This window comes from Rhopalosiphum maidis, chromosome 2, assembly GCF_003676215.2.
Source record: "Rhopalosiphum maidis isolate BTI-1 chromosome 2, ASM367621v3, whole genome shotgun sequence".
In the NCBI taxonomy this organism is placed as follows: domain Eukaryota; kingdom Metazoa; phylum Arthropoda; class Insecta; order Hemiptera; family Aphididae; genus Rhopalosiphum; species Rhopalosiphum maidis.
Genome location: NC_040878.1, coordinates 23,486,408 through 23,502,949, shown reverse-complemented (window position 1 = coordinate 23,502,949; position 16,542 = coordinate 23,486,408). Strand labels below are relative to the sequence as shown.

At 30.9% G+C, this 16,542-nt stretch overlaps 2 protein-coding genes across 6 annotated transcripts in view; both read right to left on the bottom strand.

Annotated features, from left to right (window-relative positions):
• Nucleotides 1–1,383: 1,383 nt before the first annotated feature.
• On the bottom strand, nt 1,384–3,670 carry LOC113554978 (heat shock protein 68-like). Its single transcript, XM_026959215.1, has one exon. The coding sequence runs from the start codon at nt 3,444–3,446 to the stop codon at nt 1,527–1,529; it is 1,920 nt and encodes a 639-aa protein (XP_026815016.1). The 5' UTR covers nt 3,447–3,670; the 3' UTR covers nt 1,384–1,526.
• A 5,096-nt stretch (nt 3,671–8,766) lies between these two features.
• The window catches only part of LOC113551188, a 234,434-nt gene continuing 226,658 nt past the window's right edge, over nt 8,767–16,542 (bottom strand). Inside the window, exons 11-19 of one of the 5 annotated variants that reach the window (XM_026953274.1) lie at nt 15,917–16,151; nt 15,247–15,392; nt 15,062–15,159; nt 13,495–13,705; nt 10,388–10,597; nt 10,261–10,323; nt 9,874–10,181; nt 9,611–9,762; nt 8,767–9,454 (exon numbers count right to left, since the gene is read on the bottom strand). In XM_026953274.1, coding sequence (XP_026809075.1) covers nt 9,149–9,454; nt 9,611–9,762; nt 9,874–10,181; nt 10,261–10,323; nt 10,388–10,597; nt 13,495–13,705; nt 15,062–15,159; nt 15,247–15,392; nt 15,917–16,151 — 1,729 coding nt within the window. In that variant the 3' untranslated portion in view covers nt 8,767–9,148. Of the gene's footprint in view, nt 9,455–9,599; nt 9,763–9,873; nt 10,182–10,260; nt 10,324–10,387; nt 10,598–13,494; nt 13,706–15,061; nt 15,172–15,246; nt 15,393–15,916; nt 16,152–16,542 lie in introns of all 5 variants that reach the window. The other 4 variants (XM_026953277.1, XM_026953276.1, XM_026953275.1 and 1 more) reach the window with 4 other exon arrangements.

The window sequence follows — 16,542 nt, the reverse complement described above, 5'->3', positions numbered from 1 at the left end:
ATTACTTTTTTTTGTATTTTATCAAACATTTTATGGCCACTAACATATTCTTAAAGTATATATTTACGTTAAACTTATAATAATAATAAGAAGAAGAATTAATATGTAGCTAAAATCTAAATGGTTAAAATGAATAATATAAATGTAAATGGCTAAATTGTTATGATAATATGATGAGGTATTTTACATTCTAACCAATATTATGATTGGACTAAATAATTATTTAATACTATCAGTCGACATAACCTTGTTAGGTACTTAATCGTTTTTCAAAAATCGAATTCTCAATACTTTAAAGTATTATTGTGAATAATTTTAATAATACTTAGTATAAGTTTTTGTAACTAATACGTAAATAAATGCATTAATGTCTACCCACAATTATAGCTTATGATAATGAGTCAGTTAATTAGGTATAACATAGTGTGTTGTGACCACCTATCTCTTATTTTATAGGGATTTGTGATTATCATTGAATGTCGTTTTGTTTAGTAATGGGATATTAAAATATAAGCAACAGAAATTATTGGTATTTAAAAAAAAAAAAAAGTAAATACAATATATTTATTAGGTGCCTCCAAATAATACATTAGTCGGATTTGCGTCTATTATAGTGTTCAGTGATTGGTGTAGACGTGTAGTATCTATCTAAATGTCTAAAACCATTAGTCATTATTAAGTAAATCATTGCTAAATGTGTTAATAAATTTTTTTGTTAGTCTTAGGAATAGGTATACTAAATAGTAATAATTCTTACATTACAGATAAAAGTGAAAGAAAATTATTATAATTTTGTATAAATAATTATTTCTTAATATTTTCTTTTATTTGCTTTATCACCTTCAAAATTACGATGTATAAACCGTTACTATTATGTTGAAAGCATGCTGGTTCTTGACCCATTTATATAATAAAATGTCTAGGTATATATTTAACAGTTTTTATGCGTTTTAGTGTTTGTATAGTCAGGCACATCGCACATATCACATCTATTATTTACGCGTATTGCCAATGGTAGCACGCTGTCCACACTTTAACAGTATGCATATATATATTGTATATTTTGAATAATTATTTAAGTAAAAATATTAACCACTTGGAAATTATTCATTAGAAATTATTCTAAATACTTTCTTTATGAACAATATACCTATAATATTTCCTAATATTTCGCCTATATAAATATATATGATGGTAATTTTAAATTTAAGTAATATGAGTATTGAGTATATACAATTCATATACGAGCAATGTTTTAAATTAAATCGAATATTAATTATTATGTAATCAATACTAATTTTTCAGTTCAAATCAATTATGGATAAAAATGTAATAAAAACACAAAATGTATGTAGCTAATAGATAAATATTTATTGTGCCGAAAACATAATAAATTATGAAATACAAAAAAGAAAGGTTAACTTAAACTTAAATCTACTGTGAATTCTATAAATAGTAGGAATCATAATGTAGGATACAATTCAAAATAGTATTTACTAAGATCCGATGGCACTGTAGCAGAATAATTAATCGACTTCTTCAACGGTAGGTCCTCTTCCTCCAGCGAAACCATTAGCACCGGGAGGCACGTTAGCTCCTCCGGCTTGTCCTGCGCCGTGTATCTTCAACATCAGAGTCGAGCAACTGTTTTGAATTTCTTTTAACTTGAATTCGTACTCGTCTTTGTCCGCCAACTGATTTCTATCCAACCAATCGATGACCGCGTCGCATTCCTTTCTGCCGGTGTTCTTCTCAGATTCCGTCAACTTGTCGCCAGCCTCATCCAACGCCTGTTTAACACCAAACACATAGCTCTCTAACTGATTTCTGGCCGCAATTTTCGCCTTCTGTCGTTCGTCCTCTTCTTTATACCGTTCGGCCTCGCTGAGCATACGATCGATTTCGGCTTGAGACAGACGTCCCTTGTCATTTTTTATGACGATGTTCTTCGAACGCCCAGAGCTATTATCCTTGGCCGAAACGTTCAAAATGCCGTTGGCGTCCATATCGAAAGTCACTTCGATCTTGGGTACACCTCTGGGCGCCGGAGGTATACCTGTTAGGTCAAACGTTCCCAGTAAATTGTTGTCCTTAGTCAAAGCCCTTTCCCCTTCGAACACCTGCACGGTGACGGCCGGTTGGTTGTCCGCGTATGTGGTGAACGTCTGGGTTTGTTTGCATGGAATGGTAGAGTTGCGTTCGATGATTTTGGTCATAACGCCGCCTGCGGTCTCGATGCCAAGCGATAACGGGGTGACGTCCACGAGTAATACGTCTTGAATCGCTGAACTCGTGTCACCGCTAAGGATGGCCGCCTGCACCGCAGCGCCGTAAGCTACTGCTTCGTCGGGGTTGATGGACAGGTTAAGTGGCTTACCACAGAAGAAGTTTTGCAAGAGATTCTGGATCTTCGGGATTCTTGTCGAACCACCCACGAGCACCACATCCTGTATGTCTCCTTTGTCCAACTTGGCATCTGCCAACGCCTTCTCCACCGGTTGTAAGGTCGACCGGAATAGATCGGCACATAGCTCCTCGAAACGGGCCCGGGACACTCGTGTATAGAAATCGATACCGTCTACCAACGCGTCAATCTCCAAGGTGGCCTCCGAGCTGGACGACAACGTTCTCTTGGCCCGTTCGGCGGCCGTTCTCAACCGTCTCAATGCCTTCGGATTGGCGCGCACGTCCTTTTTGGTTTTCCTCTTGAACTCGTCGGCCAAATGCGATACCAGCCGGTTGTCGAAATCTTCGCCGCCCAAGTGTGTGTCGCCAGCAGTGGACTTAACCTCGAATATCGAACCCTCGTCGATCTGTAAGACTGAAACGTCGAAGGTGCCACCGCCCAGGTCGAATATCAACACGTTCCTCTCTCCTTTCAAGTTCTTGTCTAGACCGTACGCCAGGGCTGCGGCCGTTGGTTCGTTGATTATCCGCATTACGTTCAGACCGGCTATGGCGCCGGCGTCCTTTGTCGCCTGTCTCTGCGAATCGTTGAAGTACGCTGGCACCGTGATGACAGCGTCCGTCACGTTACGGCCCAAGTACGCTTCCGCGATCTCCTTCATTTTTGTCAATACCATCGAACTGATTTCCTCCGGCGCGAACACTTTACGCTCACCTTTGAATTCCACTTGGATCTTGGGTTTTCCACCGTCGTTAATAACTTTGAATGGCCAATGCTTGATGTCTGTCTGTGTCTTATCGTCGTCAAAACGACGGCCGATCAAACGTTTGGCATCGAACACCGTATTGACGGGATTCATCGCAACCTGGTTTTTGGCCCCGTCGCCGATCAACCTTTCGGTGTCGGTAAACGCTACATAACTCGGTGTGGTCCTGTTACCTTGATCATTAGCGATGATTTCTACTTTTCCGTGTTGCCAGACACCCACACAGGAATAGGTGGTGCCCAAATCGATACCGATCGCGGTTTTTCCACTCATTTCGTTAACCGTCGATTTATTCACGCACAATTAATACGAAACTGAAATCTAAATGTGTTTTATATGAACACTTTAATAACGCAATATGATTTCAATAACGATTTAAAAAAAACACTCTTTAAATCGTGTTTAACTTCGCACTCGAAAATAAAACGCGTGTAACACTGAAAGTCACACTATTTATTATTAAAAACGGTGTCTCGAAAACGAAACGCACTGTTAACGCTATCGAATAATAACTGACGCCGGATAGCGCGCTGTTCTCGTTTATATTGCCCGACCGAATAATCGAGAAGGTTCTATATGTTTCGCGTAGCACAGTAGTGAGGCATGAGCGCCTCCAACCATCCCTCCGTAGAACAGCGACATCACTGCCACCTGTAACGTACTTTATCATTACCTATATATACATATATATTTGGTGTATGGCAATTTTGTAGACCTTTCGCGAATTTTCTTCGCCTTTCTCGTTAATTCGTTATTTTCATTGAGTTTGTTTACATGCCTATATGATATCTACTATAATAATATAGATAATTATTTGAATAGGTATGACTTAATTTTCAGTGGTTAGAATAGGTTACATGATCTAGTTAAATTTTATAGCCCCAGTAAAAACTTCTATGAAATACTACCTTTTGGTGAACTACAATTTATTGTTGTTTATGGAAAAATGGTATATAAAAATAAATAATATTATGTACCTATTATTCGCTTACCAGTGGTCCTAAATCGTCAAGGCATTAATTTTAATATATTAATAAGTAGAATTGTTGTAAAAATCAAATCTTGATAAGTATAAAAGGTATTTCAATTTACTAAATATAGCAAAAATAATTAAATATTATTTTAATTTATAAAAATTAATACTCCCGTGTTCAAATTTAAGTCTAAAATTATCTCTATTTTATAATACAGTGTTTAATAATTATTAATAAGTAGGTATTTATATGATATTAAGTTATAATACTATACTATTACAACATTAACTTAATTAATTTTAAATTTGATATTAATTTAATGTTTAATTACAACATTTTAAATGTAATTTGTATAAAAAAATAATTTCACGGAAATAAAACTCTTTTATTCTTTTATATTATATATTGACATATTGTTATTATAATTTAATACAAATACATAATATTACATAGATATAACATAATATAGTGTATAGTATGTAATGCATATTGTATAATGAGCAGTGGGCATAACTGATCAAGCTTATGAATTGTTATCTTAAAAATCATTCATATCAAACTATAGTTTTTTCATGTAAATCTATAAAATAATAGTATTTAATTAATAATTAGTATAGATAGAATGGTAATGAAACATCAATTCAAAAAGTTGTAATTAAATATTTAAATGTATCACTGTTGAGCATTCTTTGCAATATTGAGAACATTTTTGCACTGTTGGAAATACATTTTTATGTTGTTGATAATGTTATAATGATATTACGGGCAAGGAAGTTGGTGTCTGGTCAAATGGTTTGAAAAATATATTTTTCAAAAATCACCTATGCCATAATTTTATGGGAATTATGTTATTGGAGTGATTTTGGAATTATATATTAAATTATTATACCAGTTATATACTTATATATATTATTTTTAAGATTATTTTTGGAAGTCGATTATTTATACTTGCTTACACCGAACATAGACATAGTTCCTATGTACTTGTTCTACAGTAGGTAAACGAAGAAGAATATACAAAAAAAAAATAAGAAGTTTTAGTTAAATTTAAGATTTTTAAACAGTTTGACATATTATGTCTAAAAAAGCAAATTTGACTTCAAAAGTTGATTAAAATAATATAATTGACAAATTTGCTTTAAAATGTAAAAAAAATATAATAATAATTTATCCGGGGTTCAAAATATCTTTATTATTACTAATAGAAAAAATTTTGTTTTGCATTTTTTATTTGTATTATAGTATAAATAGTAATGTTTTTATTTAGATATGTAAGTTTTCTAAATGTTATTTATTTCCATCGTGGTCACCATATTATATTAATATATTCATTTATCAAGATATGGTCAATAGTACCTATTAATACCTATTACTTAGTAATAAAAATAAAATTAAAAAGTGACAATTAATAGCCATATAGAGTTAAATAAAAAAATTACAATTAGTAATAATAACAAAACAAAAAAGTAAAAATTCATAGTCTTAGCCCTTATGTGTATGTATAGTTATTAGTTATATAACATTTTACAATTTTAAAAGCCGTTTTTACAATGTCATGTAAGGCCGTAAACTATCGGTTAGCGCTGATACTTAAAATAAACAAAAATTATGTATTCAAGAATTTGAACAATTTTATGTAATTGTATAATTATAGTTGATTGAGAAATTAGGTATCATTCAAGTTTTGAATCAAAACTTTTGAGTTTTGAATCAAAACTTTTGAGTTTTGATCATCATTATACAATATATATTTTTTTAAAACAACATTTTTATGAAAATGTAAATACTAGATATTATAAATTTATAAGTAACCATTAATAAACTAGTTGTCCGATATCTATTTTAGTTTTATAGATCGAAATACTTCATATCATATTTTGCTGCGAGAATAAAAAATGTATATTGTTATTAAAAGTGTAATATAATTTTTTTATAAAAATGTTGTTTGGTAACGATTTCAAATATCAAAATACCTACGATAAAGAAATATTTTTAAGAACGGCTATGTTTTCTGAAATAATGAGTAGCATACGTTAAATGGATAACCAGGGCCGGCTTCTGGGGGGGGGGGAGGCGGTAAGGTATAAAATAAGTATATATAATGTATATATATAAGTAAAAGGGCCAGGAATTGATCAGCCCTAGGACCCACCAAAGTTCTCGGCGGCCCTGCGGATAACCCAGTATATGTATATATCATTTACGTACTTATTTTAGAAAATATTTTATTTTATTAATAAACGGGATGAGCTCCTTTGTACATAAACATGACAGTTATATATTATGGTTTGCAAAACAAAAAGATTAAAGAAGAGAATAAAGAAACAAAAAAATTCATACAATTATTAATCGACGAAAACACAAGTGTACAACATAATAGCCAATACCTTGGTAGGTAATATTTATAATCGGCTATATAAGTATATAACAATATAATTGTTAGGATGGTCTAATCATTCCATGTTATATTTTACGCCGATGGTTTCTCGACAAATCAAAACTTAGTTATTTAACTTAGTAGCTTTTTGACTTTTTGACTTTCAAAATTTAGGCAGATTAATTATTTTTTTTTGTAGTAAATTAATATACGCATTTTATGTTCATGTATGTATGGTGTATGTGTGCGGTTGGGTTATACATTTAATGTTCTAATGAATTTGTTTGTACCCGGATACCAATAAGATTTAGAAATATAGGGCTGTCGAAGTATCTTACTCATTTAAAAATATAATTCGATCATTATTCGTTAGACATTTTCATTTTACTATTAAAATATAATTTTGTAATTTCAGTGAAGTATTTTTTTTTGGTCTATATTGACATAATATTTGTATCTCTAAATATATTTTGTACAATGCATTAGAGACTTGCTAAAAAGGGGTGAACTTGGGGCACTAAATTAAAAGATAAATCGATATCTTTTTATTTGGTTTTGGTAAATGTTTAAAAGTATTTTACTGTTTTTAGTTATTTACAATAAAAACACAGAAAAAATTAAGATTAAACAACTATTGACACTTATGTAGTTATGTATAATATATGGCATTCTTTGTGTTACAAAGTTGTTGCACCGCTATTGGATAATATTATTTCGAAAATTCTAGAAATGTCTACACGGTTCGTTTTATTGAATATTCTAGAACCATCGCGCGTCTATGTATTTTGTGTTGTCTATCTTTATCTTTATTCACAAAAGTATTTATGTAAAATCTTAGCTTCTCTATAAACTATAAATCATATCAAATTTTTGTACATATCTGAATAGGGATGCCAATTTCTGCCAAGTATTATTATTCTTAGCTTACAGAAAGGCAATAGGTAATTACAATCAGAGGCGTAGCCAGGATTTGTTTCTGGTGCAGAGGTGAGGGGGGCTAAATAATTTTAACTTGAGTTATTGAAAATCAAAAACAACAACAAAATAAAAATACCAATAATTTATTAATATTGATTTGCGTTAACGTATTTACTATTTTAAATAATTAAAATTTGTATGATAATTTAAACTTGAATATTTCAAAACAATATATAAAAAAAAAAAATGCAACGGAGGAGGGCTATGGCCCCTTTAGCCCCCCCCCATTCGGCTATGCTACTACATAACATTATATTATAATTTTAGATTATAAGTAATAACATACAGGTTAATCTTTAAGAAGACATATTTTGCGTTATTATTTAAGTATTATGATATACTTAACCTCATCAATAATAATTCTATTAAATTTATTTTTATTACTGATACTTAACCAATAATAATGAATGTAATTTTGTAGATTACCTATAAGAAGAAAATATAATGTTTAAAATTAATTTTATTGTGGATTAAATAATTTGCAATTTTAGTAATATATTAGTTATTAATAATTAGTGAATATAGTTACTAACTATTAAATCAACTAATTGTTACGAAATGTACTAAATTCTTGATTATAAATAATACCTTTAACAGACTAATCATTAGAACTTGAAGTTATAAACTGTAACAATAGAACTTTTATTTTTAATGTTTGTATTATTTGTTTTGATGTTTTCAAGTAATTTGATACTTAGTTACATTTTTTCAATAGGATGAGAGGAATGGACCAATTCATTTTTTAATATTAACTCTATATATAGAACTACAAAAACAATAGAAACACTTTAAACACATAAAATCGTATATTGCGTAAGAATTATCATAATTTGATATTTGGCGCATACAATACAATATATAGTACATAAAAAAAGTTGAAACCAACTTTGGGTTTACATAAAAATTAACAGTTCTTAATTAGTAACTTAACAAAACAATAAATCAACAAAATTAATAAGTGATAACTAATAAAGAGAACAATAAACAAAAAAATACAAATTAAATAGGATAATAAAGATGAGACTACATAAGCAAAACAATATAATAAGGAACAGTAATTAACCACATTGAATATTACAATTAAGGATAACAATAAAAGTTTAGATTTCTCTGTATACAAATTGTTTTACAGTAGAGAAATACACGATTAATAATAATATGCTCACACATCGGAATTTTTTAAGACATTTTAATATTTAGATAAAGTTTTTTTTTTAAAAGTGACTATGCATTTATTATTATAGAAATCATTTTAGTAATTTAGTATGTTGTAAAATATGTTTTTACATGAAAAAAACCATTGAAATAGAAATATTACATTTAACAGAATATTTATTGCTTAAGCCTATAAAACGGTTATTATAATAACTGATTGTATTATAATAGTTTTATCATGTTATATAGTTAAATAGATACAAATTTCTACTTAGATTTGGTCAATTAGTTCCAAATGCAAAATTAATATTTAAAACCGTACATAAACTAATTTACAATTTAGTTAATTTATACAAGTATTTAAGTATATATATATATAATATATGTCCATAGGGCTTAACAATATAATATTAACTATTAATGACGCTTGGAAAGTATAGACATTTAGTCCATTTGCTAATTACTGATTAAAGTTAGTGTTTTGTATCGTTCTATATGACTGTTGGCGGCAACACATTGTAATCATGTATGGATGATTTAACTGTTTCAAAGATGGGACGGTTGTTGTCTGCAGTGGACGAGGTTAAATTGTTATAGGTCATGTAATCAGAATGTGGGTTATTGCATAATGTCTGTAACTTGGTCAGATAACTGTCAAAGTGTTCTTGAGTCTTTTCGGAACCAGATTGACCGTCTGGACATCTCACTTGTTCCAAAAATGACATCATGTTGTTCCTTAGGTTTTCATAGTACCCATTCAAATGGGAATTTTGTCGTTGAGATAAGATTTGTGTTTCCTGCAAACATGCAAAAATATCAGATTGTTACAATTACTTAATATATAACTTGGTAAAATTGTGGAATATTGTTGTAGTACGATTATTATATCATTAGAGCATCTTTTTGGAGTGTTTTTTGTTTGTTTGGAATGTTTGACACTACCTTGGGCCTACCTTATCCCCGTGTCGAAGATGAGCCTCCATAGCATTGATGTCTGTCTTCAATCTCAACATTTGGGATTCGACGCGTGCATTTTCTCGTTGCAATTCCGTTATTTCAGCATCCAAAGTAAATAGATCTTCACCACCGTTCCCCATATTACAATCTAAAAACCACAACTTTTTTACCTTTTCTCCTCCTCAACATTTGACTTTTTTTTTAAAAATTGTAAAAATCCCACAATTTTACCAAAAGATAAACTTAATACTATTCTCACCATTATGAAGTTGTTTCGAGCCGTACATATGATGATACAATGAATCAGCAGCGTTTGCTGGGATAGGTTTTTTTCCTGATGCTAAATTTGGTGCTGATGGATGGCAAACACTGAGAGTTGGTGCACCACGGTGAAGAAAAGAACTGGAGTTTAAATGAGATGGTTCACAGCCAGTTTGGTCAGATTGCTGATGATGGTGTTGTTGTTGTTGTTGCAGTTTGGCTATATTAGCTTTATGCTGTTCAACAGTTCCCCCACTTTCAAGTACACGCATTTTGTTACGATTTGCAATTGGACAACCGGATGCACTAATATTAAATATCATGAGATAAGCATGGCTAATGTAATTAATAATAAAAAGCTTTAGACTTTAAAAATTTAATTTACCTTCTGTGAGATAAAAATTTGCCTGTAGCATGTCCAGATCCATCACATCCAGGTATAGGGCATCTACAATACAATTTTATTTTAAATATGTAACTAGTTAGTTTAAATATATAATAGTGCAATTTACCTTAGTGGCTCAGAATCTTGACCGTCTCGAGGTTTACTCTTTGGCTTATTGGCCCGAGGACATCCAGATAGGGATCTATGAGAAGAATAATTTCCTGTTACATGACCAGACCCATCACAGCCAGGTGTGGGACATTTTAGTTCTTGTGAATGTGTTGAAGAAATTCCTGGTTGTGATGAAGAACGATCACTTCTTGCACAAACAGAAATACTAAAAAGAAAAAAAAAACCGTCATACTTAATTTTAGTTTCAATGTTACAAATATAATGTATAATTAATTAAATTATAAACATTTACATTTTTTTTATAACTAATATTTTAAAAATAAATAAATACATTGTGTATCTGATATAAAAAGGTTTTTTATTTTGTTGTTTAATTTAATTTTTTTTATAAACATATTTTAGGTATTATAATTAATATAATATACCTACCTACATTAAAATATAATTATTAAATTAAATCTTTTGTTTAATGTAGGATGGGTAAAGAATTTTTAATTATCCTAAAATTTATAAATACATGGTTAAAATAGTAATAAGTCACAAATAAAAATTTAAGCAGAAATACCTAGATGATTATAGATAATTTAATCAGAACTGAAATCGGAATTAAAAAAAACCTCTTCTTCTTTTTCTTCTTCTTCAGTTTCTTTATGGACAATATCTTTGTTTTCTGTATAGGCTGACTTAACTCTGAATGAAAAACATTCTTGTAAATATGATTTTCTTCTGGACTCTTCGTTAATGCTCAAACAAGATGCGATGAAATTGTCAATCATTTCTGCTGTACGGTATGGGTGGTTTAATAGCAATACAAAACACGACCGGACTGAGAACAAAATGTAATCGCTTTTGATGTTGGGCGATTTCAGGGACACTGATAGCAATTCTTTGTAACCATCCCAGTCACCCGCCAACAGACAGAGTCGCATCTCATTCAAAACCGGTTTCAAACTGTTCTCTTTCATTGTCTTGCACGAAGAGCGACTGCAATAAATTGGTAAATGAGTTTTGTCAGTACACAGCCAGTCTACAAACTTCGATGCCCTGTTAGCCTTATAAGTGGCATTTATCTTTGCTCTTCTGCCAACTGGTGTCGACTTTCGTGGTTCCAATATTGTTTCGATGGCTTGCAGAACACAACTTTTTGGTAAGACAATGTGATTTCGGGATTTATGGTCGAAAGACGAGGTTTCCGAAGTGTCGCTAAATGTCAGTTCCATTTTCGAAATGTAACGGTCGTGGGTTTCAATATTGGAAACGCGGCTAAAAGTTATTCAATGGATAAGATTAAAGTTATAAAGCAAACGAATTATCTTGTTATGTTGATATACAAACGTAGAAAATACGACAGTTCGAGGAGTCTACGTCTAGACAAAATCAATATTCTTAACAGTCGGCCAGTGGGAACAGTTATTGAGCTTGCATTTTAGTATTCACTATTTACTGTTCAGTAAAATATTGGTATTCACTATTCAAACGGTTTTTTTTCCACTGTTGGTTTTTACTTTTTTAGTCGACACTCGATAGCACGATCACGATTTGAAATATCACAGTTCGTGCCGTTCGTGGTTGATAGCGATGATTATGTCGTTATCATGTCATTTAAACAGTATGGCCGCATGCCAGATAATATTTGGTCGTAGTACGCCAACGCGGGCTTTTTAGAACGAATCTAAGGATTAACAAACCTTTCCAGTACGGTCAATTTTGTTCTCGATCATTTTTCTAATTAGCATATTATCAAGTTTCAATCGTTTAATTCTAATTGGATGTGTCTGACGAATGGTTATCACTTTTAATCATAAAAATGTTAGTGAGGGGGGGGGGGTATACTTTGTCATAAGAACACGTACCTACGTTTAAATTATATACATAAGTAGGTAGTTATTTTTTAAAAAAAAGTTAAAAATTAAAATAATACTTTTTACATTATGTATTGCGAAAAAAACAATTACAAAGTAATATTAGTTATTATTAAACAACATTAAAAATAATAGTGTCATCATAATAAAAATGTCTACTTTTTAAAGTCATAACGAGTAATAAATGACAATTTTTGAACTTATGCATACGGGGTAGTTGCTTATAGTCTTATGATTTATAAATATATTACTATAATAAACTGAACTCAGTACTTTTAATGTGCTAAAAACATTAAAAAATGCACTTAAATTGTTGAAATGTGTTGTTAAAATATATGATCTAAAAAATTAGGTACTTAAAAAGTTGAAATATTTATGGTTTATTTTTCCCTTTTAAATTGTATCATAGTGGTGACAATCGAAAATAAGTTGATCATATCTAACATAAATATGAACATGGTCACATGGGTATATGTAAATGTATTATCACGTATAATATTGTCTAAATCCATTGACACGATAAAGATTAAGGCAAAAAAATGTATAAATAAATAACATAAAAAATTCAATACGTCAATACAGTATTGTAGTACACAAGTATTTGTAGTATTGTCTGTAATTCAAGACCGTAGATAAAATAAAAAATATTTTTATTTTATTTTTATACCAAGTTAACAATACAATAAGTTAATTGTATAAAGAAGATGATTTTTTTTTATACATTTTAGTTAATTATAAAAGAAATATGTAAAATATTTAATAAAAATATCAAAGTTTACAACTTGAATTTATCAATAATAAATAAATCGTGAAATAAAATGTTGATATTGGGTTGAAATATTTTAAATTTTGAAACTAATAATTAAGTAATTATTATGTATTGAATCAGATTTTTCTACTTATTTTTAGAGCTGAGATTAAAACAAATATGCTCGAGCATTGAATTAAAAACGTAAAAAGAGATGATTGGTAGTTTTTCCAACTCGATGGAATTATTTATACTTATTATTGTATTAAACTAATTAGGTTTCCCACTATTTTGCTTTTTAACTCATAGTCAGATAGTCTTTTAAAATAATTATATTTTTAATACAAATAATATTGAAATAAAATTAATACTAAAATACAAGAAAGACATTTTTGAAGAAACTTAATAATTTATTAAAATATATTTTCGTAGATATAATAATAATAATAATACTAAATAATCATAATAATGTTAATAAACGTGCTCACGTACCTGTCGTCTTTAGACGAGACTGAGAGTTTGTCTTGTTGCGGCGGTGGCATACTGTAACACGGATTCTGCGAGAACCCGTTGGGCGGTGCGCCTTGTTGGTAGGCACCTGCTGAATAGCCGCACGAGTATGCTGACGTGCTATATGGCGTCGAGTACCCGTTTGCGTACTCTGGCATAGGATATCCAGGATGTGGGCTCAATGACGTGTAACCTATACGACAGATGGCAACATATATTATTGGTACGCCATAACGCGATGTACACGGAAAATAGTGAATAAAATATTGACTTAGTTTGACACCCTAAACAAACATCACTCCCCTTAAGGCTTAAGGTTAAGCATTTGTGAAATAAATATAATTATCGTATGTCTATATCGAGAGTGAGTAAGTTATTATATTTTTTCATAAGATCTTTAAGCATAAAATTATACTTGACTATTTTAAAAGTCATAATAAGTGGCATTACTGAAGTGATGAATGGCGGGTCACGCAATAGGTATGTGTTTATGTATTTTTTGTTCTATCAAAGTGCCCAAAAGTTTTAATGAGTCGAATATCAAAAATTATCTGTTCGGTATTTTAAAATGGTAATTTTTTTTCAATAGAATCTCTAAAGTTAGTGTAAAGTCAAATTACCGCTAAGCTGAAAAATCGTAAAAATATGATGAAATTTATGGCTACTCGTATTTTTAACAAAATACATCATGGTAATACATATTGAAATTATTAAATGAAAATAATTAATATAAATAAATTGGGAATTTTCGAAGATTTTGTATGAGATAAATGTGATTACGAAAATAAAGATGCTTGTACGATTTTGTCCGCTTATTAGCTATAGTAATTAGTATACTAATTATTATTAGAAAATGAATATGTGTCGTTGGATGAGGTTTAGACGATTGATGTGCGACTTCGACGACTTTTGTGTCAGCAAAGATGGACTTAAGTATACAATTTGGAATTTTATTACCAATAGAGTGGAAAATTATGTATTAGTGTGTCAATTATAAATTCCTACATAATATCTAACTGTATTAAATAATTTTCGTTTCGAATGCTACGATCGTGGGTACAGAACGTTTGTGCATATTGTATCACGAATGATTTTTTTATAGGTCGTTTAATATATTGTCATAAAAAAAAAGTTGAAAAAATGTGATTATCTAAATTTGAGCAGTTTCAAATTGTATGGTCATTATTTATATAATTATATTCACGAAAATATTACAAAATTATAAATTGTTTTTATGTAAAATAATATTATATTATTATCTAATTATTATAGTTTGACTATATTTTTTAATTAGTCATTCATAAAAAAAAAATTATTTTTAAATTTTAATATTTTAAGACTATAATACTCTCATATAATGTCACCGGTAGGTTTATTATCCGTTCGTGATATCGAACTACAACTAATGTTCTATACTGACAAAACAGCTAGTCGTTTTTTTTACTTGGGTGACCAATGGATACGCAAACGAAAAACTATGTCTATCATTTCAAACTTATAAATAAAAACGATATATGCAATATGGATAATATTATAGTATGTTACTTACCGTTCACGTCCCTATAGTGGTCCATGTAATGGGAACCTCCGCTTTCGGGTGTCGACTCTCTGCTGTATCCGTTAGGCGCTCCTCCAGGAAACACTAGCCTGCCAGGTGCCCTGTAACGGGGACAAATGATTGTAAACGTCTCGGTAAAAGGCTATAAAGGTTAATCATAAACGACATCGTCATACCTGTTGACGCTGAGGTCCAAAGTTTGACCTTGTGGGCTTGGTGCCTGGTTGACCTGCGGACTGGATGTCGACGTATTCGGGCTGGTACGGTGTCCGGTGGTTCCTGCGTAATGATGCGGGCTCAGGCTGTTTGAATACGTGACAGTCTATGTGTAAACGATAGAAAAATAACAGTCAGATCAAAGGCTTTAATTTTAATATTTAGCTATAATGTGCTGAATAATATCGTCTACTTCTATCGTGTATTGTAGTGTTGGATATCGACGATATAATTGCAGAGAAACTATATTATATGGTAATATCGTTTCCACACCTCGACAAACATTACAATATATGATGGTACCATTTATATACCTAGTCAATACATTTTTTTTACTAGGTGTTGTTTCTAAGATTTAAATCATTTTATTTGTTTTTTACTGTACAAGCATTAGAAATACATTTTTCATATTTATAACAATTGTACGTTTTCACTGTTTTCAGTCAACAGAGAACTTAATAATACCACATAGGTCTTGGCTTTGTCAAAGTGTTCTAGATTTGTTTTTAGAAAACTACGGTATAAAATGGTAGTTACTCCGAGCTCCAATTTTTCACCAAGACTGCGTATTTATGACTTTATCACGGGTCAAAATGGTTAATAAAAGACGATCATATAGTAAAATCGTACCTGTGGACTGGTTGAAGTCACGCTGGACGTGGATAGGTCCATGACCGACACTGTGCCCGGTGACCGGGTTAGCGGTAGCGGCAACGGTAACGGAAGTGGCTTCATCCCGGTACTCGCAGCAGCGATGCACTTCACCGACAGATTGATCGCTGCTGCTGTGGGAAAACCCGATTGGATGACCGGGCCGCCGCCGGTGGAAGTGGGCGGATTCGCTCCTTCGTACTGGTATAGCGGCCTGCGACGAAACAAAAACACCGTACTTGAAAATAATTGTGTAACGTACTACGTAGTTTATTAATTATGGGTTAGGATTTTGAAATGAAATAAATCGTTAAGAAGTAATTCTAGTTGCCAAAGATAGAAAAAATAAATATTATTTATTTATTTACCAAGTTTAAAAATTAGGAATAAAAAAATTATTTTTTCCTAAGAGGTCACTAGTAATCGGGAAATAAAAATAAAATTGTAGGATACGGCTATTTATATTTTATAAAATATAAATTATAATTAGATAATAGATATATAAGTGTAAACGTTGAACTTGATTTCTTTTTCAAACTGCTCAAAATATTTGAGTTTAAAGTAATCGATTTAGAGTGCCTATTGATTTTCAACGGATTTCGAAC